The sequence below is a fragment of the Gasterosteus aculeatus genome, chromosome X, assembly GCF_964276395.1.
Source record: "Gasterosteus aculeatus chromosome X, fGasAcu3.hap1.1, whole genome shotgun sequence".
Lineage (NCBI taxonomy): Eukaryota > Metazoa > Chordata > Actinopteri > Perciformes > Gasterosteidae > Gasterosteus > Gasterosteus aculeatus.
Window position 1 is genome coordinate 14325373 of NC_135698.1, and position 26548 is coordinate 14351920.

Here is a 26548-nt window from a genome sequence, read left to right on the forward strand (position 1 = left end):
TTCCCTGATTCACTAATTCTCTGAAGACGCTAACAAATTAACTGTATTTGTGTTTTTTCATACTTTTCTGCTGCTTTTAAAAGATTCTTTAGTGTAGTTTGTGTATGTTCAATCCCTTCGTTAAATCGCCCCTTTGAGTCAGAAGAAAATGAATCAAATTCCTAATACATCGACTGAAATCCAATTGCATGCCTGTTACCATAGCTACCTGGCTGCAACGTTGCGTGGTATTACCACAGTCACCCTGGTCCACTGTTCGTAGTCTCCAGTGTTGTAGACGGTGGGCTCTCTAAGCTCCCGACCACTGCCCTCACAGACACCTGCCCCCAGGGTTCCTGGGTAACAGCCCTCTCGGACCAGCGCCCAGGTGCGCCCGGCATCGTGAGAGTACTGCAGCATGACTGGAGCAGACGCGCTGAACTCTGATTCGCAGCCTATGTTCAACTGGTAGGGAAAAAAACGTAATTATTGTGTGCCTTTTATCCAAAACGGCATCCTTAAAAAAAAAAGGTTTTACGCTTACCTTAAACTGAAGGGTGTAGCCAGACCGCAAGGCCAGGTCCCTGGTGACGGCCACCCTGTCCCCATCGGAGCGGCCAAACACCATCGCAGAAGGCGTTGAGGCGCAGAAGCTGTTGTTGCTTTCCCTCTCCATGCCTTCATTACCCAGCATCAGCCACACACTCATCTGGTTCAGAGGGTAGTCAAATGCTGGCTTCTCGTAGAAGTTCTGTTGAGACAGAGGACAGACAAGTTTGTTGTGTTGTTTTGTGATAAGAGGCATCCCTGTATGCAGCAAAGCATATTCACCCGGAGATAATCGGACATATTTTCGGAAAGGCTTTAGGGCTGTTCTTTCTCAGTTGGGCCGACACTTTCCTCAACAAGAAAATACATTTTCAAGAGGTGAACGGATGATACGTTAAAGGAGAAACTGCTTCAGTTGATTCCTGACCTGTGGTAGAGTTGGATTGGCCATGGGGATGATGTGTTTCTCCCTCTCTGATAAAATGATGATGTCATCAATTGCCCACTGATCGTAACCATCCCCAGAGTGAAGAGGCTGCCACCACCGAAACCTTGTAGAGGGCGTCTTTGAGGCCAAGGGAAGCTCATAGTGGACAAAGCTGAGAGGACACGACAGATTAATTATTAATTATGCATAAAACTCATTTATTGCACAGACAGCAAGAAAGAGATCAGGGGTCTGAATGTTGTTCCTCTGCCGGTTTCTCACCGAGGCTTGGTGAAGTCGGTGAAGTACATCTCGGCGATGAGGCCCCAGTTTATGCCTCCGTCGTTGCTGTACTGCAACAGCACTCCTTCCTCCCGGCTGTCCGCCTGATTACACTCGGCCCAGTCTCCGCCCACCCGCAGGTAGAACTGCACAAACTCCGCCCATTCAGTGTCCAGGTCCCAGCTCAACAGCTGCCTCAGCCCAGCCTGACAACACACACGCACATGTATTCAGACATGTGTGGAAAGGAAGGACCAAAACGCCAAATCCTGGAAGAAATATCACTCAAACAGAAAGACCAGCAGCAGATTTCAGCTATGTCTGGTCATTTGGAAATGTGAGAGGCAGATACAATACAGAGCTGACTGAAAATTGTGTGCACCCCCAATCCAGTTAGAATCAATTATTCTACAGAACCATGAAAGGATGAAATAAATCCCATATATTTTGAGGGTAGCAGTAATTCAGAGGTCAAAGGTAAACAGACACTAAATGTTTTTGTGAGACATTTATTTATAATCGTGCACTAAACACAGTTTATTGAAAAACATTTTTTGTAAATGCTGCATTCTCCCGATCAAAATTCTGGGATATGCATTTGGATCAAGATTTCCAAGAAACTTTTCTAGTTGTTTCACCTTGCTGAAGTACAGGGATGATCCAGATGAGACCACCCCACAGCCCATGTCGGGGGTGACGACCTCTCCACCAATCACCTCCCTCCATGTGGCCAGCAGTGCATCCTGGGACTCAAAGTCAGAGAGTACGCTGGAGGAGAGGGGGGAGGAGGGCTGGCAGTCTGTTCCAGAGAAACCTTCATCACACCTACGAGAGAAGACATCGGCCAAACTTCTCATCTTGGTTCTAAATCTCTCTGCTCGAATTATCGTATAACAAACATCAATAAGATAATATTTCTGGGCCTTCAATGGGTTTATTGAAATAGCAATATAGACAATCCTCGAGGAGTTTTATGCCTGTATCTGTAAGTGAAAGCTGACCTGCAGTGTCCATGGTCACACCATCCATGTCCGTGGCACATATTAGGACATTGCTGGCCGATGTAGATGTCATCCAGGGCCCACTCGTCCTGCTCTCCGTAGTAGTTTTGGATCCAGCGGAACCGTGTTGCGCTGGACCTGAACACAGGAAATACACAAACACAATCACATTACATGATCTCAAAAACGGACAGCCGTTGCTAACAGGTCAGGCTGTTGTCATCATGTTATACTGACTAATCTACTTCTCTACCGGGGATAAAGAGTTGTGGATTAAGTGTTCTGGCAGGTAAAGATTAACCTTAGCACATTGGTGAATGTCTATTGTGTGTGTGTGTGTGTGGGGGAAGGGGGGTTGTTTCATAGGGCATCATCATACCATCATCATCGCATCATCTGTGTTCAAGGTCTGTGGATGTGAATGTGCGTGCAGTGTGGATGCAGGCATGTGAGCGCCTGCACGTCGAGTGATGACAAATGGTCGTCAGGGCGCAGTTGGTCAGGTATTCTGGGGGATTTATAGTACGCGTTTTTTTGTCTCTTTCCTCTATGACCCGTATTGACTCAGACCACCAGCTGATCCTACACGGCTATTTCACGACTATTTCATTATGGTAGCCGTGACCCTGTGACCTCTCATCTCACCCTGTTGGAGATTAGACCACCAATTTATTAAGGGGCTGGGTGGCAGAATGAAATGGAGGTGGAGGTCACAGTTATCCGTGTGGAAGGTTTATGTGATGGTTTGAGCTGATATATGTGCAAGCGAGGGCTGTTACAGTAAATGAATTTAGCAGGAAATGCTGAATACAGGACGGCTGGTTTACTCCACGCCTTAAATTACATTACTGCTGCCCCACAATTAAAATGTGCCAGATCAACATCGGCTGGTTTAATATCCATAATAAATATTGACATAAAAGTATGTCAGTAAATATGAATCTGCAAGCTATTTTTGTCACATAAAATATATAATTTTTCCACCTCAACTCATGGATTTGTCTCTATCACGCTGCTCTCTTTCCTCTCGTCCATCTGCCTTTGTTTCAGTGCAATGCATGATGGTAAATGGAGCTTGATTACTGACGATTGTACTCTACTTTTCACAATGCACTGTTATATTCTTGGAGTATTTATACTGGAAACGCATAACGCCAATTCAAAGGTTTTAGTTCATCTAGCTGTTGGCTATTAGCTAAATGATGACCATCAGATTATTTAATCGAATAGTGAGTGCAAACACAAAAGAGAGGCCGCTGCTTCTGTATCACGTAGTGAGTTGGATCAATACTGACTTCTACTTTTTGTGTTCTTTTGACTAAAGTGTTCTCAACATCGTAATACGATATTATGTTTTCCAAAATGAATAAAAGGACTTTTATTCCTTGTTTTGTTAGTGTGCATTAGAGCATTTTATATGAAAGAAAACAATCCTTTTTTAAAAAGAAGAATGATGTAAAATAGTTACACACGTCCCTGCCTGTGTATTGACGTGTGAGACATGAACAGTAATTGGTGCCCGCGCTTCCTTTATGTTAAACATTCGCCTCAATCTCAGGTGTATTAAGCTTGTTGACTACAAAAGATATGAAAGATAAAAGATCAAATCAGAGGACTTGATGTCCCAAGAGGGCCCTTTGTGAATCGTGTCTTCTATGTCTACAGATGGGAGTTTCTTACCATGTCTTCTGAGGCAGAGACAAAGTGATGCGTCTCCAGTCTTTGAACTCTGATGGATGGTAAACGCTGGGAGCTGTAAACTCAGAGCAGCTTGTCATGCCGGGCAGACAGGCCTAGGTGAAAGAGATAATAGCTTTCATTAAAACACACTTTTTATCGTATAGTCATGGAGGGGGGTCGGGGAGGGAGGGGGGGGACAGTCGGGTCATAACTTAAGATTGATTACTCATAATTCTTAAAGTTTTTCCACTTGTCATTGTGGACTTTGTTTTATTGCAAACATTTTCAGAAACAGCATAATCCGCTGCGGACACACCCCGAGACCGCATTAGCCCCTCGTTATATGCGTACTAAAAGGCTAAAACAGGATTACAGTTTCTCTGACCTTGGACCCTGGAACACAAGGAAGGATTAGTTACAGGACATTCAGCGAGTTACATTTTGCACTTGCCAGATTTTCATGCACGGGAGAATTAGAAAACATTCACTGATGGAAGACTCATTAAGCCCTATTCAGTTCCAATGGCAATACAAATCTTGGCAGACACTTTGGCGCCTCATGAATATTTATGAGCCATTTGTGATCGGGGAAAATCTTTGTTGAATCATAAGAAGATAATCTGCCTGCTGATTCAAGTATTGCCATGTATTTGCTAATAGTGGGATGATAAAAAGTAATTGCGATGATTTCTCATCTGAAACTAAGTTCCACGTTTAAAGACATTATTTACATATTATTACAGTCTGTAATGGGTAAATCAATATTCCTAATCATGAATTACATACTTCCGTGTCTTTCTCGGGGACGACTCCTACAACTTCTAGTCATGAACAAGGCTGTGCGCCTCAGGTGTCAACAATCACTTAACATGGAGAACAAAAGCCGACTGTGTTCATGCTCCGTACCTCTTTGACCAGGTGCCAAGTGAGGCCATGATTGGTGGAGAACTCCAGGCGGACCTGAGTGTCAATGTGAGGGGACGGCTCGCGACCACAGCCCATGACCAGTGAGAACTGCAGGCTGTAGGAGGCGCCGATCTGCATCGACTGAGTTTCCACGTAACGAATACTGGAGCCAGGGCTGGGCTCCCCGGAGAAGCTATAGTAGAACACGCCAGGAGAGAGAGGACACCACGCTCAATGTCGTGTGCAGGATTGTTATGCGATGGCTGCCTCTGCCGTTAAGTCTCCTACCTGAGGGTCCAGTCGTGTTGGCAGTAGGGCTGGACAAGGCCGAGATAGAAACCGAGACTCTGGGTGACGTCCAGCACGTTGCTGAAGTCCAGGCTTATAGTGTTAAACAGCACGGAGGTCATGCTGATCTCATCCAGGGCCCACACATCGTGACCGCGACCTGAATGGTACGGCTGCCACCAGCGGAACTGCACGCCGAATTTACGAGCACCGGCAGGGAGCTCGACCGACACGATCCTGGTTGGGAGAGAGGGATTATTAGATCTGCTTGAAGAAAGTAGCGCAAAGTCACATCCGTGCAAATGCGAGAACAGTTTATTTTGGGTCAGTATCCAAAAAACGGAAAACATAGCTGGAGTGAATCACAGTAGCTTACTGAACCGATACTCTGACTTGGATCTAAACCCTGCATAATCACAGTCTGCTTAGACAATCTTCAACAGATTTTGACACAATGCAGATGGTCAATGTAACCAAATTTATTAACAGCATCTTGCGTCACTCTTTAAATTTTGAATTGCCGCAGAGACCTTTTTCTCTCCGTCAAGACGGATTCCTGTTTTTTGGGGTCTTTAGTACGGACGTAGGTGTTGAAAGAGTAACAACTTCCAATCGCACCCGCGGGTCAGATAGTTGACCCCTCTAGTGGTGATGAAGAGCTCTGCGACGCTGGAACCCAGCCCACTTGGTCTTCATTACACACACACGTACCGCTCTAACAGACTCGATGGGTCCCAGCGGCTTACACCTCCAGCATGCCATTAGCAGCGCAAAATGCGTCTGTTAATGGAGTCATAGTATCTCTGTGGAATAGAGCAAGCATACAAGTGTATGTGCACACACACACACACACACAGACAGACTCCAAACATAGGAGGTACCTTGGCTCATGGAAGCCTTGGTAAGCGTAGTGCTGCAGCAGTGTCCAAGTGATGCCGTTGTCTGAGGAGTAATGTAGCAGGACTCCCTCTCCTGGCTGGTCTGGGGCGGGACATGAGCTCAGGGTGCTTCGGCTTCCCAGGCGAAGCGTAAACTGTAGGTACCTGCAGACAGTGAAAGCGAGAGGAGTAGGGGAGGTTAGAGTGAGAAGGGGAGAATGACACAGAAGAAGGGAAGAGGGCAGGTTGATGAATGAGATGCAGGAAAAGAGACAAGCGAAGAGAGGTGAGAGAGAGAGAGAGGGGAAAGAAGGGCGGACAAACAGACAGTCATGCAGAGTAGAGAGGCGGGAGGGAGGTGGCAGGATGATGGATGAGATGATTAAATGAATATGGGAAAAATTAGATGTGAGGAGGTGGAAGGAAATAAAGTGCAAGAAAGATCCATGTGTCCGTGTTAACTCTACTTAGATAATGTATTCGAGGTTCCATACTTTTATGTGTTCTTCCATGTTTTGGCCGACATATTTTCATCCGCTCCAATGCAATACTTATTGTAATGTCCCATCATCTTTCCTGGGCTGTCAGCCTCCAGCTCTCTCTGTCCTTGGCTGAGCAGGGCTTTCAATAGCGATGCGGTTTCCTCTTTCAGGCAGCTATTCACTCATTCAGCCAGGAAACTGGCATTAAATATGGCCATCAGGTGGCATACACAGAGCCGCAACAGGCATAATCAATCTAACACAGATGCCTTATCTAACTTCCCCGTTGCCTCTCTATCTTTCGCCCTCACATTTTCCTCCTCTTTTAATCTCTCCTCTCATCTGCAGTCCTCCCCACGGTCGCAATCAATCAACAGCATAAGAGCCCAGAGTATGAGGGAACGAGGAACTGACAGTGTGGATGGGTGACTGGATGGAACATTTGCAGTATTAATTAGCAGTAGAGCCAGATGATGACGACAAGTCAGAGTTTTACAAATAAATATTCTGGTGGCACAAAAACCAGCAGATTCAAAATCTAAAAAATCTTACAAAATCTATGTTTGTGTGGGTTTTTTCCTACATCAGCTTTTTCCATTACCTGGCCTGGGAGCTGTCTAGTGGAGATGTAACCAAGTGTCTCCTGCTGTCTCTGTTGAAGACCAAGGCCTTCCCGCTGGCCAGCACGCCACAACCGAAGCTGACCTCGGCACCACGGAGCGAGGAGAAGCTGTGGTAGGAGGAGAGGCGCGGGCTGGAGAAGCCCTCCGACAGGAACGCCGGGAAGGTTTGGGAGGCGAGCTCACAGGCAGGACCACTGAAGCCAGGGTCACATCTGGTGGAGAGAGAGGGAGAGAGAGGGAGAGAGGAGAGGTAGGTGGGAAAGACATGACACATTAAAAAAGAGTGAAGGATATAAATGAGAAAAAGAAGACAGTCATAATGAAAATCCATTAATAAATCACAAGCATAATACAATTTGATTAACTTTTGGATGGTGATTGGTGCTGGAAGGCATTAGGTGGATAACGAGCAGACTCATTTTCAAGGAGACACAATGGATTCATTTGGTTTAATAAAAAGCAGATACTTACTTGCAGCCGGTGCGGGAACAGTGACCTCTCCCAGAGCAGAAACGAAGGCAGGCCGGACCGAGATACACTGAAGCAAAATCCAGGCATGGAAATGACATCATTAGATAATTTAATACTTTTGTTTATGTTCAAAATGTCTGTAACCCTAAATTCATTCTTATGGAGGAAGTTTTGCATCTCATTTTTGGCGTCAAACTAAACCATGTGACCTGTATATGTATAGTACTAACCATTGTCTATAGCCCACATGTTGCCCAATCCAGTGCTTGTCTGTTTCCAACGGAAACGTGTTGTCTCCGTCAGGGCAGCATTGGGCAGAGGGATGGAGATTCTGGTCCACCTGGAGAGACAAAATACAATATGCATGTTTCCAAAGTGACCGACTGACACATACTGTATGTATGAGTCAGACACTCATGTCACACACACAGGTTTGCAGACTCCTTCATACCCGCTGTAGTTGTCAGAAGAGTAGATGGTGCTGTGAGGAAGGTGGGGTCCAGCACAGAGCTCTGGCAGACACTCGGTGTGGAGCAGAGACCAGGAGCGGCCGTGGTTGGTGGAAAACTCCAGACTCACGCTAATGGCAAACAGAGGACGTCTTATCTCAACATTTTAATTTGCAAATTAAATAAGCTAAAGTGGCTAGAGTGATCTTATTTAGATTAGATAAGAAAACGTAAATGATGTCTTCCGAGACTCCACCGTAATGCCTTTTACTTTACTACTCATTTAAAGATTTAAGCTTCAAATGACTGCAAGAGCTTGAACTCTTGGATTTAAATACCCAGAAGAAATTAATCCCAAGAAACTTCTTAAACATTCCTCATTCTTTGAGTTCATATTTCTCCAGATACCGCTATGGCCATTTAAGAACAGTGCCTGAAAGTTCCCTTTACATCATATCCACCCTTCTTGCCCTAAAATAACTGACCGAATCGAAGGGGTCTCACTTGCCGTATAGAGGTCTCCTTTGTTGGAGCCCAATTTTGTGATTTTGACATGAAAAGTGGCAATATTTTCATGTCAAAACCCAGTTTAAACATGTGTCACACCTGTTGGCAGGCTGGTAGGAGCCACAGCCGAGGTTGATGGAGAACTGAGCAACATGTGTGTGGGTGCCAGGCAGCACTGGGAGCAGCTGCATGAAGTCCACAGCCCATACGTGGCGGTTGGCCCCCCCATGTGACCGCTGCTCCAGGCAGAACTGGGTGACTGGTGTTTGCAGCTCGGTGGGCAGCGCCACCGATACGAGCGCGGGACTCTGGGACAGACAGAAAAGCAGATCAGAATAGTGGCAAGACGCCAAAAAAGAGAAAAGCCAGGGGTATTTTGAAAAGCTGGAACAATGCTTTCAAAATGATTGCTAAAAAGGAAAATGAAACGATTAATCAACTATCAAAACACATGCAAATAGCAAATCAATCATGATGATCCAATAGTATCAGCTCTATTGAAAGTCTAGGAATGGGAATGCACTGGTTCAGGAGTTAAGCATGTTTCTGTGAGAAACAGAACGGAAATAAAATTACATTTTACACACAATAAAAATAATTTGATTAAATTCTAAAGTCTTTATTATTGGTTTATTCCAGTAATCTGAAATACACTGCTGTTGGTCTCTAGAGTATCTCGAACCTCATCGTTAACAATTCCACCACAGTTACATTATACACGGTTGTCTAGTTGGACTGACAATTCAATATAACTGCCATTGTATTACCATCAATTCACTGGTATACAGTAAAGCCAGCACTTCAGGCTCTGAACCGTACTGTACAAGTACACGTCTTTGTGTCTCACCCTGTAAGAAGAGTAAGGGAGGCTGTCGAGGGCCACGCGTTCCCTCCTGCCTTCAGACCTTCCAAACAGAACCACGTCGTTCTCATGAGACTCTCCTGGATCACAGTCCCCGCCACCTGAACACAAGCACGCATCTCCGTGGTCATGCAATGCCAAATGGTTGTGTGCACATCTACCGTTGCTTAACGTGAATACGTGTGGAGGTCTTCCATACCCATGGTGAAGTAGAAACGAAGGTTTCCATAAGACGTGGTGTCGAGGTACGGGGTGCACAGCCTCCTCCTGCCCTCTTTCTCAAACACTAGCGCTGAGCCGGACTCAATCTCCCCACAGTGGGTCCCACAGACGGCTCCCTCTATGTCCCAACTGGGTAAAAAAAGAGTAAGTAAATGAAGTTCATCAGCACAAAATTTAAAATAAGGAGAACATGACTCATGTGGCAGTATTTCATCACCATTAATAATGGCAAAAAGACAAGCGATCCAAGCAATAATGCCACATGATAGACTCTAAAACTGAAATAATGAGTTTTCTTTCTCTAAGTAAGATGGTTTGTGGCCTAATATAGTTTAAAAGTAACAATGATTCATTCTTAAGAGTAAGATTGGATAAAGAAGGGAAATAACACTGAAAATAACAACGTACTGTGAAGTACACAGAGAGAGGCTTAATTTATTGCTAAGTCTTAAGCACTTAACCTTATGGCCCAATATTAACCTCAACCTATATTGACCTAATAATCCCAGGATGCAAACATCTGTGTTTATAGATTGCCTATTTAATACAACATTCCCCCCTGGAGTATTACTGAAGTCTGCAAACAGCAGCCATAATGTGCAACAAAAACACACAACGCAAGTAATACAGCATTTCTGCACGTGTTTAACTCAGAAGATACTCAGTGTGTTCCTCTGCCTCCACTGCCTGCTTCTCGCTCTCCCTTTTCCTTTCTTTCAGTCTATTGGGTTAAATGGCGCCTAGTGGAAAGGAGCCTAGCACGAGCAGAAAACGCTCGATGTCTACATCACACACGTGTCGGACCATGACACCTGATGGGTGAGAGATGGCGTGCAGTGTCGCACGCTGGCGTGCTGCAGGAAGGTGTGAGTGGAAATAGCTTCGTGTTTCAGATCCTCCTCATTAATGACAGACCTGGTGCAGGGGGTCTGCTAATCACTCTCTGGCATTAACGGGTATCTATCACCTTTCTTCTTTCATATCTCCGCCTCATGCAGTGGCTCCCACTGTGCTACCTTGCTGTCTGCCGTCCAGTGTGTGTTAGAAAGCAAGAGTGTGTGTGTGTGTGTGTGTGTGTGTGTGTGTGTGTGTGTGTGTGTCTCACTCTGAGCAGATGGGCTGCCGTCCCCGTAGCAGTCAGAGGCATGGCACTCACCTGTGTCGGCCCCCGTGCTCGAATTAAACCTGTGCAACTCGCTGCATGTTGCATCGGTCGGCATATGACAAGTGACAGATGTCAAAGCCTGTGTATATATACACACCCAAATACCAGAGCGCTGGTAGGCTACCAAAAACAATCTCTCTGTGTTTACTCTCTCTTTCCACGCCATGCTATGGCGTTGTATTAAATAATTATATCAATCATGAACCAACATGTATTAAGGATAATGCTTTTGTGGGTTTGATTTGGGTCTGTTTATATTTTGTTCTTTTAACTTCATTAAATAGCACAGCTGGTCCAATTATCCCGTAAATGGGGTGGGGGAAAACGTGGGACCATTATGACGACTTACTTTGACGGTAGACTTTCAAAGTCTTCCTCCCAGTAGCTCCTTCCTTCCTCCCGATGCAGGTCAATGTCTCTGGTGGAGGCAAAGCTGTGGCCAACTCCCTCACCACCATGGAAATACAGGGCATTGCCTTCGGACTGACAGGCATGCTGGCAAATAGGAGTGCAGGTGTTAACACATGCAACCGTGCTCTACGGGATTTTGGTATTGACTTTGCAGTGAAAGCTTAAAAAATGGTCTTTCTGGCAACAGAGAGGTTATTTCATCATGATTCAATCTATCATATTTCTTAAAGAAGGGAATCTGTAAGTGTAGGCTGGTTTGTTGTGTACCTTGACAGTCGCTCCGGGGAAGAAGAGCCAGTTGGCAGTGTCTGGAGGGTCCAAGTTGTCCTCCATAAGAGGAGCCCTGTGGGCAGCATTGACCAGCAGCACATTGTCCAGCCCCCAGCAGGACTCGTAGCCTTCGGGTCCACGGGGGACCTCCTGAGACCAGCGGAGACGAACGCCATCAGCCCTGGATTGATGCGGCAGGGGAAGCAGGTGGACAACGGTGCTGCTGTTGGTCGGGGCCCTGGAGGAGAAACGTATAACACAAAGTATTATATGTGACGGCTGTGATTACGTACTTAACTGCAACCTGTTTATGCATTGAATAATCACCATTAGTCATTGAAATGAAGCTGGAATAGCCACATATGGAGAGACACTACTTGTCCTTATGGTGGAATAAAACAGAGAGATCCAATCCTTGATGTATGAATGGTTTTCTGTGTCCACACACAATTAAAACATCCGCTTACTGCAGCTGAATGCTGTAGTTTTGAGACTGCATCATTACATTAAGCCTGTGTTCCCCCTCTGAGCTGACTAAACAGAGAGAGGCCGGGATAGAGGGATGAAAAACAGGGGGAACGTAGAGAAACATACAGGAGAGGAATGACAAATTGAGAGGGGGAGGTGTGAATGAGGGGAAAAGAGGAGAGGACGGGTGTTCATAACAGATGGAAGGGCTGTTGGATGGATGAGGAAGAAGGAGGAAGAGGGGAGAGAGCGAGACCTGATCTTCTCCAGTGTGATCCAGTCATCTGAGGTGTTGGCGTTGCCACTTAGGCTGTATGACACAGTGATGCTGGGGTCTGAGTAACTGAACCGGCAGGAGCCTGAGCCTGGGGAATATAAATGCACACAGAGGACAGACATATATGACAGTTAACACTCCTGTTGAGGGAACAGCTACTCAAAGTGTCAGCTATAGTTTCCTCTTTTCAACGATTGAATTCCATCAGCGGAGCAATGATCCCTAGTATACCCGAAGGGGATGGCTTCTTCTAACTGATTGCTCCCAAATTCCCCCTTTAGCCAAGTGATAAAAATTGGGTTTAAACGGTGTCACGGTGTAACGAAGAGATCAGCAGCTTAACAGGGCTGAGAGAAATATGCAGACTTAATCACTGGAGCTGATGTAGGACCGGAGACTCGATATCCAACTACAGATTAACACTGTATGTGTGTACGTGTGACTGCTTGGCAAGTCTGAGTGGGATCAGACATGTGGGTTAGTGCGGGGGGGGGGCTGCGGGAGCTGTTGGGGTCAAAGGTGGCTAATGGACGAAGTATAGGCTAACCCCCCCATATCCCGCCCTTCTCTCCTCGCCTTCCTCCACACCACCTGACGGTGCGCGGCAGCCACGTCCTGCCGCGCCGCTCCCTCCCCGGTGAATACAGTCGTGCATTAACCTGCCACCACCTCGATGCACTGCTCTACTGCACCTCTGCATACACAACACTTCTGCATCACAAAGTCATATTAATAACCTGCAAACGAGCGCAAAGCCAGACAGAACAGAGATCGGAATAGAGACGTACAGGAGGGAGGGGCAAAGAGGTTGCTGCATGTACTGTAACTTCCTCACAGTCATGTTCCCATGAGTATTGGTGGAAACACGTAATGGACATGAAAAATACAACAAGACGCATTCTCTAAAAAACTCTGCCTTACCTTCTGGGTGTCTTTTCTGAATATTTTCAATAATTCATTATTGTGATAGGAGAGGAGGAGGAGAGACAGAGAAACACACTGGCAGGAAACAGGACAAATATGGTGGTTTTATGGAGGAAGACAAAGGGGTCTATATTGTCCTGGCTGAGAAAGACTGTTGCATGCTGCATGCAGGGTCTGAGGTATATGAACAGGGTATCGTACTCTGTGTTGTGTATTGGTACTACTTCCTTGTTTGCAACGTGTAGAGATGTAATACCTACCCAGGGCAAACTGCAGGACTGAGGCTGTGCTGGTGTTGAGAGGTACAGTGGTCTGGGGAGGATACACACGGCAGTTTAGGATATCACTCGTAAATCATCAAAAATCTTATAATTTATTGTTACTATTTTTTGCACTTCAAGTGCTTTTCACTCAACACAGTGTTTCACTGATGTTTTCAGGTTAAACGTCTGTTGCACCTGTATTCCCAATGAACAAGGTTCTAAAGTGTTTTCAACATATTGCCACATCTGTGCAAAAGGGTGAGAAATTCATGTATAAAACCCAAGTAGATTAGAAGTGTGTGTGTGCGTGCGTGTGTGTGTGTGCGAGAGGGAGTTTGAGAGTAGCTTTGTGCACGTGAAGAGATTCTCATTGTCATTGATATTATATACGAGACGTTCTCTGGATGTGCACGCTTAGGCACTTGTCAGAAAAGTTGCCAGGCAACGGCATCAAACATTTGGAACGGCCAGATAAAGCAACTGCTTATCAGTAAAGTAAGACTCATCAGACATTAAATGCATCTCTGCTGCGGACCAGCCGGCTTTCATCTCTCCCAGCAAAATAAAGAGTCTCAAAATCAACTTTGTCAAGATAGAAAGGGGGCCGTTTCTTTGTTAGAGAGAGTTAGAGAGTAGACATTTGTGCGGAGGTTATTTGCAGATGTTACAACTTCAGACTCTACTGTGCCCACAGCTCGTACGCTCTAATTTCCTGTAGCTGTGGTTGTGGCCACCGGGTGGTTGCTTTTCGGGTGTGTGCTCAATGGTCCGTAAAATGTACAGCGGCGGCAGTGTGGTTGAACATGACAGTTACCAGCTCACGTTCTCCAAAGGGCTCGCAGAAAGTGACCGCTCTGCCATGCATCAGTACACCACACTGCTCTCCCACCTCACAGTTCCTGCACTCAGACCTGAGGGGAGAGGAAACGGAGTTATAACAAAAGCAAGAATTATCAAATATATAGAACTCTTTAAATTGCAGAAAAGTCCTTTTCCCCTACCAGATGCTCGGGTCCAGCTCGCCCTGGAGGTTAGAGTCAAAGTCGTCACGCAGAACAGCGTGTTTTCCATGGAGCTCCACTGCACAAAAACAGCATTTGCTTTCAGTCAGACACAGTCTTGGTAATACCTTGTATTTAATGTGGCAATTAGCTATGGGAAAATGATGCAAACTCACCAAGACTAGGTCTTAACGGGGACTCGGTTGGAGCTGAAACGGAAACAGAGAGGAAGAAAGGAAATGAGTTATGAGTTGTTATCAGTAGTAGATAAACAGACTACATCATCGTTTCCTATCAATGCAGTTTTGCATTTTGATTGGTTGGAAAACGTGTGTAAGAGTCATAGTCATCTCAGAGTGAAACAAACTTTCTCCGTGTCCTGGCCGGCCACGGCTGCAGTCTCCTGGCTGCCCACGTTAATTAATTCCTGTCAGTAAGGGCGGCCATGCTCGACAGTTCAATGCCAATTAACCGCCATCCACCTCAGAGGCGTCCGTGTGCTTTAATCTGTGGCCGCTAGCTAGCCATCACACAAAACCACCCATCGCTCCCAGAGGATACACGGCTGTGAGAGGACGGAGGTGAATGTTGAGACTTAATGAATCAAACATGGCTTGAAGAAAATAAAGTGGCGCTGACTCAAGCGCTGAGCACCGTAGAATAGTGTATGCATGCACATTTAAGGTTAAAAACGTAATAAGTCAAAGTAAAGACATTTTGATTGATTAGTTTAGATGTTGTATTAAGAGACAGGAATGTTGAGGCAAATTATGGAGATTTGCACCAAAGAAAATGAACATACAGTAGGTGACTAATTTAAAACTTTTGCTTTTGTGTATTTAAGACACTAAGAACATAAAGCTAAAATGCACCAAATGTTCACTCCAGTCACTGCTGGATTTGGCACAGTGGCTTTAACCTTAGTGAACATGTGACCCCTCAATCCCTTCGAGCTGCTTTACTTTGCTCCGGTAGTTGTTGTTTTTTTTAAACTCGAGACCGAATAGAAGGATAATCTGCCGCAGTATTCTCCATCCGGGATGAGTCTGCCCACCTGATAAAACACACTGAGATAACCCACTCCATGAAGAGTTTAATTTCTAGTTAGTTCCTTTCAAGCCTTGCAGCAGTTTTAACATTCCCTCTGAGAGGGGCTTGCGTTTGAGAAGCCCACCTAAAATCCCTCATGAACAACGGAACATAAATCAAGAGGGATTATCAAAAAAAAGATTTCTTACCATCGTAATGGCTCTGCAAATGCCTTCATTCAGAGGTCAGTAATTTATTCCCTATGGATCCAAATGCTGGGCACTTAAGAGTGGATTTACTATTCACAGAGTTCTGGAAAAGTTTTACACTGACGGCAGAAGTTGGAGCTTTAGTGGCCTGTGTGCCGGAGCTGGCCGGTTCAGTGGCTGCGGCTGTTGCTGCCGCTCTGGTGGACCCCGATGCTCGGGCTCCACGGCTGGAGCCCGAGCATCGACAGCGAAGCCCATGAAAAGCAGATCAAAGGGCCCTCCTACCCCCATTCTCCCTTCCTCGCCCTCTAATCCTCAAATGTCAGCCGATTCCAAACACGTCTGGAGGCGCTATCAATCGCAGCATGCGCAACTCTCTCTGCTTCCTAGTACCCTATTAAACTGTAAGAAAAATAAGGTAAGCAGTTTTGGGCTCTGTTTACATTAAGAGTCTGTTCACCTTAAAAAACAGACCGGAGCGGAATGGGTACCACGACACGATTCCTGCTCATCCACCCTCTCAAACTGACGGACAATAGTGAACCGCATACAGTCTCTCTCTCTTAAACAAACCCGTCTAAGTCTCTCTCAGCCTTTCTAGTGAGACCATTTGGCTGGAGAAAGGCCCAAATGATTTTTGGGGAGGGGGGGGGGGTGGGGCTGGATAATCCCTTCAAGCTTTCAGAAAGGCCTCATTTACAGTTTTCTTTCTCCATGCTTCATCACGCTCTGCTGGTGTCTCTCTCCTTTTCCTTCCATCACAATCTCTCCCTCCATCCGCACCCATTCTGTCTGTCTGTGTCTAACCCCGTGCGCATCGGGAGCAGACAGTGGCGCTCATTTCACTTGGATTAATCCCCTCTCACTTTCTTAAAGACTTCAATTACGGCCTCCTCTATTTGGGGCTCATCTCCGCTAATGCCTGTATCTCCCTGGCCGGGGCTTATGCTGACAAGCGGGCCGAGGGAGACACACACACACACAAAATTCTAAATGCACACACACACACACACACACACACAGAAACACACACACACACACACACACACACACACACACACACACAGACGTTTCCTGCCAGAGCTGACCCAACCCTCGGCTATTTTGCTACTAACTTGCACAAATATGCACACATAGAAAGCGATGCAACAAAGAGGGTATTCTCAATAAACTACTCTGGGAGTAGAACCGGACGGGTGCTGATGAGCAGGGTTTGGCTAATACGAGGGGGGACTAAATAAGCGTAAGCCTCTGCGGTCTCAGACATGTCGGCACAAAGAGCGCAGGGCACAAGTCATGCTAAATCTTCTCCCCCTACTTCTCTCCATCTTCCAGCTCTAATCTCCTCTCTCTCCCCGTTTTTTTCTCCCCACCCGGTAAACCGCATCCGCTCTTCCAATCTCCTGTTCTCTTCTCGTCTGACTCACATCCTTAACGAGGCGGACCTCGTTTGAAGTGGAATTGCTCCGGTCTGACTGGCTGTTGCAATTACAGACTCAGCAGGACGCAGGATGCTGTTGTTTTTTCCTTTTACAATGACTAGAAAGAAATTGTTCTCTATGGTCCGATAGGAGCCACTTCGCTCCACTCAGAGAAAACCAGGGCCTCTGAGTGGGCTTCAGTCGGCATCATTACAATAATCATAGGTAAGTGGAGAGGAGACCAGCGAAGACATCGTTCTATTTTCCAATCTCTGTTTTGCCTTTTCTGGCTGTGTTTAAAGCCGGAAGATAGAGAAAGAGAAAAACCGGGGAAAAATTGGAGCTATTGGAGACAGTCGAGAGGGAGACATGGGCTACATAGCGAAGTCTCAAGGTTTCTCGCTGGTGAAAGATGAGGGATGTCAGGCAAGCCGGCGCTCAGCCAGGCAAGCAGGCCGGCTGGCAGACCGGGTGGGTGAGGAGGGGGAGGAGGGGGGGGAGGCCACGCGTCGCTCCTCTGTTGGGCTGTGTTCGGGCGTCCCTCAGGGAGCAGTGGCCTCTTTGAGTTATATGTCCCTTTAATAATCCATCTGGGGTGCAGTGCACTCGGCCAGGCCCATAAAGACCTGATTTATTCCCTCGCTGGAAATGAGAGGACCCGGCGATGCTGGGGAGCGCCGTCAGGAGATAGAGCTGATGGAGGGCCTGCAGCGTCATTGGACACCCACAACCCTCCACCCTCTAGCACAGAGCACCTCTCCTCATTCTCCACCTTGTCTCCACTCATATGGACTTAATACTTTTTTATGGTTGCTCAGTAGGAGCAGAAATCTACTTCTGTTTTATCCCACCGCCTGTCATCTGTGGTTTAGTGGTTTAAAAGTGTGCCGGTAATTTGCATTTTTCCGCATCATGCTTTCAAAGCATCTTCAGAAAACTGTCTGAACCATTTGGAAATGTGCGGATATGCCACACTCTTCTCTTCTGTGCTGTGCATTTCATTGGTTTGCAGCAGTTTCTGTCACACAGCCGTGAGTTTTGTCTTCTGAATCAACAAGTAAGGACAAAATATGTGCATTTTATTGTGCTGACTGCTGAATAAAGTGATGGGGGGAAAAGTGTGGGAGAAGTTGGAGGGATGAATTGAAGGTTGAACGAGAGAATGGAGTGCAGAAGAGTACGGGCACAGCAGAGAGGGGCTGATAGAGCAGTGTGTCTGGGACCAGGCATCATTTCACACACACACACACACACACACACACACACACACACACACACACACACACACACATATCCAGTTTACTTATGTCACAGCAGGCTTTTAGGGGCACCAGACTGAAAACATTACAACAAACACCCGTGTCTGTGAACACTCAGGTGGTCTTTTTCCAATACTGAGAGGCAAAGTGCTGCATGTCAGGCGGACCACGTGAGTTAAAGGATTATACCTGTCCTCTTTCTTCACTCTTAAATATCTTATTTACTGTACATTAGAATTCATATATCATTCATCTCTTTATCACACTGAGCTGAAATTCACACTCCAATGTCACCTTCTATTTCTATCTCCTTGGCTGATGTGCCCATTTGTTCTTAAAGTTTTCCCTCTGGCTGATCAGCCCTGATTGCCTTCTTATTGGAGCAGCCTACCCTGTTTCTCCTCATCCCTTCCTTCCTTCCTCTTCTCCTTCCTCCCTCTGCTCCACGGATCATAACCCTGCTTTAGATAGCTTTCATTTCTGCAGCTTTTCAAAGCTCGAGTCTTAAGCATATGAACTTCTGAAGTGGCTTGAGCTGGCCTCGTATAGCTTTCATTCCACTTTGAATGCTAATGCCGAGATTTGAAGTAACTCCGCTCAAAGCAGCTTGCACTCTCTTTGCCACTCTACTGCTGATTTGGGACGGTGGCGTATCTGATCCCACCGGAAGAGAGAAGTCTGAACGCCTCGGCGAGTCTGAGTCTTTGCTGAGGGAACTAAGACAATAAACGTGATTCATGCACCTTAGTAGTAGTAGTGTAACTGCATTAGCCGACCTCTCTTCTGAGGAACACGGTTCAAGCTGCACCACAGCACAATTTGTTTAATGTCAAAGTCATTTTTGAGTTTCATTTCAACGTCAACTCCCCTTCATCATTCCACTTTCATGGCTTTTGTTATCTGCACAGCTCTTTTGAAGTTGCAGGTTTGGCTTGGAAAGAGGAAGAGGAACTGACTGTGGTGAATTAGAGCAGAGTGGAGAAAAATGGTGCTTGTCCCTGTTTGAAAAATCCACAAGAGGCCAGAAAGGATCGGGCCTGATTCTGTCTACTCCTTTCTCTCATCTCTCCTCTGTCTACCTTCACCTTGTGTTGCTCGTGGCATGGTCATTTCTCATTTGTAATTTACATTTTCTGCCATATTTCACAAAAACAAAGTCCCTCAAAGGACTTGGTCAACCACAAGATCAGCCACACCGTGTCAACACTTTTCTTTTATTAATGGTTTAATCGCATCACTCGCTCTCCCCAAACCTCAAATCATCTGCAATTCATGACCTTCAATTGTCTCATTAATATGTTTTCATTGCTTCTTTTTTTTCCTTCGATCCTCCAATCTGCAATAAGACTGTACAACAAAGCACCATCTATCTGTCCTTCACCAATTAGAAATAAATCAGCACTAACATATCTTTTAGCTTTATATTGTATTTCTCTGCTTTTTATTTTATTTTCAAAATAATACTTGTTTTCCCTCTTTTCTGAAGGAGTCCTGGCCGAGACACCAACAGAAAAGTAGTAGAAAAATAGTCCTTGATCCTATTTTTTTAATTTTGCATAACTATCAAATAATCTTGTGTAAAGTATCTTTGTAGCTCACACCATCAGGAGGTTAGAACAACTTAAAAAGGCTGTTGACCAAAAATAGACCGTTTCATCATTTGCATGACCTCAGTGTTACTTTCTCTGTTTGCTACCATGCGCAACGCGTCACCTCCAAAGCCCAGCAGGGTCTAAATCTCTGTTTTCCAGCCCGTCTGCCTGTGAGCAGTGGTGTGTTAGTGAGATACTGCAGGGCCTTGGCACAGAGCAGCTACGTGACTGGCGCTGGCTGCGGCGGTTTCCTTTGCACAGGGAGAAGACTGGGGCAGTGTGTCAGTGGCGGTGAGAGGACGAGCTCTCGGGGCGAGGAGACAGAGGAGAGGAGCCATCTCGCTCTCTCTGTCACTCTCCCAGGCCTGACTGAAGGCTTTGTGCGCCATCTTTTCTATGTGGCATCAGGCCACGGAGTTGAGCACTCTCTTCCCTCCATGTGCTACAGTCATTTGTCGTGTCTCCAATGACCTGCTCTGGGACATACTTGTAATGAAGTATGTCCTCAAAGGTTATATTTCTTTTTCTAATGAAGACTAAGTATGTCTTAAAGCTGAAATGTTGTTGTTTAGCCCCTGAAACGCCCCGGCAGCCGTTAGTGTACTTCACTCCACTTTCAGCATTAAAGTCACACTTGATCTGCAAGGAGGAGCTCTTGAGTGAGGTGGGGGCTTCTTTCCTGTAAACAAGCAATTATACCCACTCAGCATGCAGAGTGGGACCACACTGTCTGTCTACTGCTACTTTAGGCTGTCACAGAAAGTGGATGTAAGACATAACGCGTAAATCTCCGGCAGAGAGAGAGAGAGAGTGAAAAGACCAGAGTTTAGCATAAGCTGAAATTAAGCTGGCAATATAAGACATCCAAATATCTCTGGCTCTGGCTGCATCATTAGGCAGAAAGAGAGCCAGGCAGTGCAGCCATGCCAGTGTCGAGAAGAAGCAGCACATCGACCGTAATGTGCCATCCATACTCTGACAATCTGTGCATGTGATGGACAGTAATGGGAGGTGAGGAGCACACGCGTGCTTCAACGTGTATGTCTATTCATGGATATCCTCCGGCCGGGGCCGTATGTGAACATGTTTCTTTCATAAGGGGGGAAGAAGGATATATAATCATGCATTCCCTGCTGATTGTTACTCACCTCCTTGCTCACAGAGCTGTTGGGCCAGAGCATCCTTGAAAATGATCTGTCCCCGATAGGTTGCTGTGGCTCTGAGAGAAACAAGAGAGAGAGAAAGAAGTAAAAGAGCATTAGCAGCACGTTGGAGAAAGTTAACCGGTCTGTCCTTATTATGTGAAGATAAATCCGGCACAGATGGCATCATTTCCCGGGAAACCAAAATGTGTTAAGGCACCTTCCATAAAAGAGGACATTTTCTGAGGTTCATTATGATGTGACTTTGAGCTAAAAACAGAAAGAAAAAACAGGCTTAACTGCGAAAGTGGAAGAGGTTTGGGAATGAAGTGCCATTATTTTCTTGTTAAGCGGTTTACCACATCAAAATGAAGGAACATTAAGATGAACTATTATACCATATGGAAATTTAAATCTCCAATGGATCCATCCATCCATTCCATCCATCCATCCATTATCAAACAGAATTTTCCTACAAACGGCAGGACATTGCAAGTTGTGTATGTAATATGTAAGAGCCCTACACAAGACGGCCACATATCTGAGCTGAAATGATTGACCCCACCAACCATCCTACAAACCCAGATCATTTGGTTTTATTATCCGTTCATTATTACAGCTTTAACAAGGATACTTCCTCAGGAACAAAAGCGTTGTGCCCATATGGTTACAAATAGAGTGTGGGTGATTAAACATCTTCCAATGTCATTGGTTCCCTGCACCACCACGCTGCACTCTTGCATGCCAGTCTGAGTCTACCTGAATTAGTAAGAATAAGGCATATGCAATACTTTTCTAAGAATCCTGGAAAACAATTATTTTAAAAGCAAGTAAAGTTTTATAAATCAGGCCTTTGTAGCTCCTTCAGCGGCATATGGAGGAGAGTTGTGTGCTAGAGGGAGACAACACTATGTTGTTAAATGAATCCAACAGTATAACCTGCAAATTCCCCTAAACTAACGCCAAAAGGGAAACAATCGGAGTTTTCAAGGTCAGAAACAGACGTGATGTGTTTCCATCAAGGAGAGGAGAGCAGCAGAGTCTGGTCTCATCTGCCCAGCAGCCGGATCAAATTCTAATGTTGTAATTTGGCTTTGCTTTTGATTTCGAACGTCATCTGTGACTTGTAAATCAGAACGGGCTCAAGCTAAAAAACACACAGTGCACCACCCACAACCAGTGAGAAAGTCCCTTCAAGGAGCACTTGTGGAAATGAAAGGTCTCTTTTCTTGGTCTGTGCCGTGTAAGAACACACACTGTTGTCTCAGTGTTCAGCGTGTTCCCAGAGTCCAGAGGCATTACACAACATTTCCTTTTATCTAAGTCAAACCAGTGAAGTAGCGCTCTGAATAACCTCATTGTGAGTTCACTGTACGTCAAGCTCCGTGGAAGAAATTCAGACAGTTGTGTGTGTGTGTGTGTGTCTGTGTGTGTGTGTGCCACACCCAGTCAATATATATCACGTTACAACACGGACCGAGACGATGAGGAGAAGATTAAAAATGAGCTAAACTTTATGCACACAAGGCAGTGGGTGTCAGTGAGTCCCACATCCACTTTGCAGACTCGCCCCTCTTTCCTTTCCTACAGTGTCATGTGACCTCGGCCCGGCCCGCCTCGCCCACTCGGGCCTTTTATGGGTGCCAAGGCATTTACACGTTCATCCCAGCTCATGAATAAGGAATAGGCCACTTTTCAATTAGTAAAGAGGTCTTGTGCCTTCGCAGCGCTGGGGAGAAAACACACTTAATCACGCTCATATTTCAGAATTGGGTGAAAACTAATTTGAGTTTGGATTTCATGAATAAAAGATGGCGCGTAACGAACAGCGGGTGGGTATGTAGGAACAAGGCTTTTAAATATTTACTAAACACAGCTTAAGTTCGCTGATTGTGTTACAGATTTTGTTAAGTGCCACGGGGGACAGGGGGGCTCTGTCAAAGGGCACGTTTGACTGAACATACAAACACAAAATGCACAGATACACACACATCTGTTAAAAGCAAACCGCAAATAATGAAGCAGGTACTCTGGTAAAAGTCATGCATTGCATGGCAAAAGTATTATCAACAAAATGTGCTAAAAGTGTCTCAAGTGACGTGGAATGGCTGGACTGAAAATACGTTTTGTTGGTAAAAAAAATAAAGTAAAAATAAAGTACCTCAAAACACAATGGGAAAGCTGTTGTATTTTTAACCACTTGTCTGTTTTAAACGGTGTGTTTGTTCTTTCCCGCCAAACAATTCAAAGGCATCATCTACACAATGACCGAAGAGAGATATTCAGCGGAAAACGATGCTTTTTCCTTTGAAAGTGTGTGTTTGAGTGGTTTGACTTGAATAACGCGCATGTCATTAGAGCAGCAGCCGGGAGAGGGCATTTAGCCGTAGCCGCAGAGTGTGTGATCATCGCAGCGCGACGCCAGCGTCTGGCCTGCCGTCACACTCCACTGGCTCCTCAGCGTGTGTCTCTCATTACCGCCTCCACACACACACACACACACCTACACAGACACACAAACACACTCACTCGTAAGGAGATCAGCACTAATACACATAAAACATTTATTGAACATCTAAATGTTAATTTGACTTTCTTTGGAGGGGAAAAAAGCAATTAAGGACCCTAACGTGTCGACGTTTTTTCTCCCTCCTCTCTCCGATACTCCGAATCAAACGAGAGATCATTCATCTTGTGAAAATAAGTGTCATCCTCTACTCTCTCATTAGTCTAGAGGAGCAAATCTGAGAGATGGCAAAGTGGGAGGGATTGAGAAAGATGAAGAAAAAAAAAAAAGAGGAGGCTTGAGCGAGAGAAATGGATAAATTGAGGGGGGAGGGAGAGGGGGCGGGGGGATTTGGTCAGTGGAGACGGCGACGGGGGTTGGATGGCCTTGTCTCTCAAAGTCCTCAATCTGCTGTCAAATAGCGAGGCCTGAGAGATCCAGTCCACACGGACACACACACACTCCGAGCCATATATGAGCTTTAACATGTATGCAGATGGACAGGCTGTCACTCAAAGAGCTCCCAAAAGGCCCCGGAGTGGGTAATTACCAAGCATGTCTTCCATGTTAGATTACATGTTGCTGTCGGCCATAAGTATCCCTCAGGAGCGAGCTTGACAGTTTTCTGCTAACCACATACCCTCACACACACACACACACACACACACACACACACACACACACAAATACACAGATAGATAGAAAGAGCAAGGATGGTGGATTTACCCTAGAGCAGTATACGTGCAGTTTATAGAAACTGCTATTTTAAAGACATAAATATGCTCTGAATACCAACTAGAAAAACAAACCTTTGTAGCCAATTTTACAAAAAACAACCCTGAATTTTCTTCCTCCACCAGAACTATTACATCTTTGAGAACACACACGTTGCCTCGCTCTTTTCCTTTCTTTAGATGACTGTCTCCCATCCTGTTCGAATCCCAATTAAAAGGCAATTTACGGGGCTTGTTGGAAACCATGATTAATACGAGGCGCTTCGACGGGGTGCGGTTCCAGTAGCCAGCTCTGATTTGGACCTGACCCTTTAAAATAATACACCCTAATTGTTTGATTTATCTTCCGTGTTGAGGACCAGCTGTGGTTATTGCACAGCAATCAAGGACAACGGGTAGAAGAACGGAGCGACCGGGAACATGGTGAAAAGTGGAAACACGGGGATGAGAGTCAGAGGTAAGAATCCACTGCTTGAGAAAACCCCAGAGGAGCTTCGATGAAATGTAAAGTAGTTTTCTGATTTCAACACGGCCTTGATATTTTCACATCAATCAGGGCATGAAAAGGCGTGCCCGGCTTCTTGGAATCACATTACTTCACTCCCTCTCTCCAAGCCTAAATTAATTAATTGAAAAAGGCTCTTGGAGAAGATGCAAATTTAATGAATCTCCACAGAGGAGGGATTTGGGAGTTATTTGGCAAATGACCTGCTTGTTCGCACCGGGGACATTGAGATTACGGCTCCAAGTACAGCCAGAAGAAGCGTGGTTACTGCTCCGTTCACAGCCGGGAGAAAAGCAATTTACCGTGACTGTTAGTGAGTAATAATTAAGAGGATGAGGGAAAAAAAACAACAGTTAAGACTTAACATGTCGAGATGGAAAAAAACAAAACAATTGAAGTAGATTTGCTGTTTATTTAATCCTCAACAAAACTTTAAAAAAAATGATATCTGAGAAAATCGGCTTTTTAAAAGTCTTTGTCCCGTCCTCACTCGGGATCAGAGTAGACCCATGTGTGGAGTACAAGAGGGGTGGGAGGGGAATAATCCATAATAATACCATATGGACAGAGTCAACAAAAGAGCGATGAAACCCTATGACAAGTCACGTCCGTAATTCATCTGTCTAATTCACACACATTTTCGGGAACAGAGAGCGCAGAATGTGAAACAAATGATTGCTCAAATAAATAGATCTGGAGAAGACTCTGCCCCGAGCATGCTTCATTATCCTGCATTCGCGATCAAGCGCCTTCTTCTCGATCCCTATGCTCCATTTCATCTTAAATTGATAAGGAGGTCAGTGTCCCAGCAGTTGGAGCGGTGACCTCCTGATGAGTCTGTGCACCACAGATGTGATGTAGACAATTTGTGGCTGTATTGATCACAGCCCTGATGTGTGATATTGATGTATGTATGTGTGCACACAGTGTGTCTCTGTGTACACAGGTGTTTGTATTTCATTACAGGGGTCAAGGTCCATCCCTGGGGAAATAAGACAGTATCGTGAATGAGGCCTTTAGGGGGAAGAGCAACAGGAGTCTGTGTTGTGATCTGTGGAGCAGATACCAAAGGTCCGATTTGCTGTTAAATGTTCCCTGTCACATTTCTACCCCATATTTCTATATCTACAATGCCACAATGCAATCCCTTTGAACCAAGCATTCATGTCCCCCTGGCCAAACGTCTCCAGTGACTCTGTCACACAGCTTTCATGAAGCTCATTAACCAGTCACTTTATGTTAAAACAGAGCACAAGATTGACTTGAAAAAAAGAAATCAATGGAGAAGACTAGTACCAGGAGAATTGAGTTGCCGGATGAGATAGGTCATCTGTCAGCCTAATGTCTGAACTTTGACCCATGACCTCTGATTAATGTCTATCCCCCTCTCCAACAGACTGCTGCAGCTTAAAGACAGATTATTGTCATTAAATGGAAAGGTCAACTCAAATAATTTAATTGATCACTTTATTAATGACAGAACTGGCATGTTTGCAAAAAGGACACATACTCACACACGCTTTTGTGAGAGTATAAACGTGAATCGTTCCCATGGCCCTGAACGATGTCTAGTTGGTGGGCTCCGACTTCTTAACGGAGTCAAGTTGGCTGAGCGTAATGCAAGCTCAGCAAAAGCCAAACCAGGCTCACATGCAGCACTGAATACACGTACGATGCCACACCATATCTCACAAACGTCATGCTCTCATACATCTGCCTGCTTTCAACAGATGGCAATATCAACAACACAACAACAGCCGGCATAA

At 45.5% G+C, this 26548-nt stretch overlaps 1 protein-coding gene across 4 annotated transcripts in view; it reads right to left on the minus strand.

Annotated features, from left to right (window-relative positions):
- Window positions 1–26548, minus strand: part of reln (reelin) — a 78822-nt gene that overhangs the window by 17952 nt on the left and 34322 nt on the right. For all 4 annotated transcript variants that reach the window (XM_040162763.2, XM_078082890.1, XM_078082889.1 and 1 more), the window contains exons 4-28: window positions 21044–21114; window positions 14562–14594; window positions 14386–14464; window positions 14199–14295; window positions 13382–13433; window positions 12177–12285; window positions 11450–11690; window positions 11121–11266; window positions 9584–9735; window positions 9370–9485; window positions 8622–8830; window positions 8018–8146; window positions 7797–7906; window positions 7567–7633; window positions 7074–7307; window positions 5994–6155; window positions 5113–5349; window positions 4825–5017; window positions 3919–4031; window positions 2239–2376; window positions 1876–2062; window positions 1238–1443; window positions 956–1127; window positions 524–730; window positions 209–444 (exon numbers count right to left, since the gene is read on the minus strand). In XM_040162763.2, coding sequence (XP_040018697.2) covers window positions 209–444; window positions 524–730; window positions 956–1127; window positions 1238–1443; window positions 1876–2062; window positions 2239–2376; window positions 3919–4031; window positions 4825–5017; window positions 5113–5349; window positions 5994–6155; window positions 7074–7307; window positions 7567–7633; window positions 7797–7906; window positions 8018–8146; window positions 8622–8830; window positions 9370–9485; window positions 9584–9735; window positions 11121–11266; window positions 11450–11690; window positions 12177–12285; window positions 13382–13433; window positions 14199–14295; window positions 14386–14464; window positions 14562–14594; window positions 21044–21114 — 3696 coding nt within the window. The remainder of the gene's footprint in view (window positions 1–208; window positions 445–523; window positions 731–955; window positions 1128–1237; window positions 1444–1875; window positions 2063–2238; window positions 2377–3918; window positions 4032–4824; window positions 5018–5112; window positions 5350–5993; window positions 6156–7073; window positions 7308–7566; window positions 7634–7796; window positions 7907–8017; window positions 8147–8621; window positions 8831–9369; window positions 9486–9583; window positions 9736–11120; window positions 11267–11449; window positions 11691–12176; window positions 12286–13381; window positions 13434–14198; window positions 14296–14385; window positions 14465–14561; window positions 14595–21043; window positions 21115–26548) is intronic.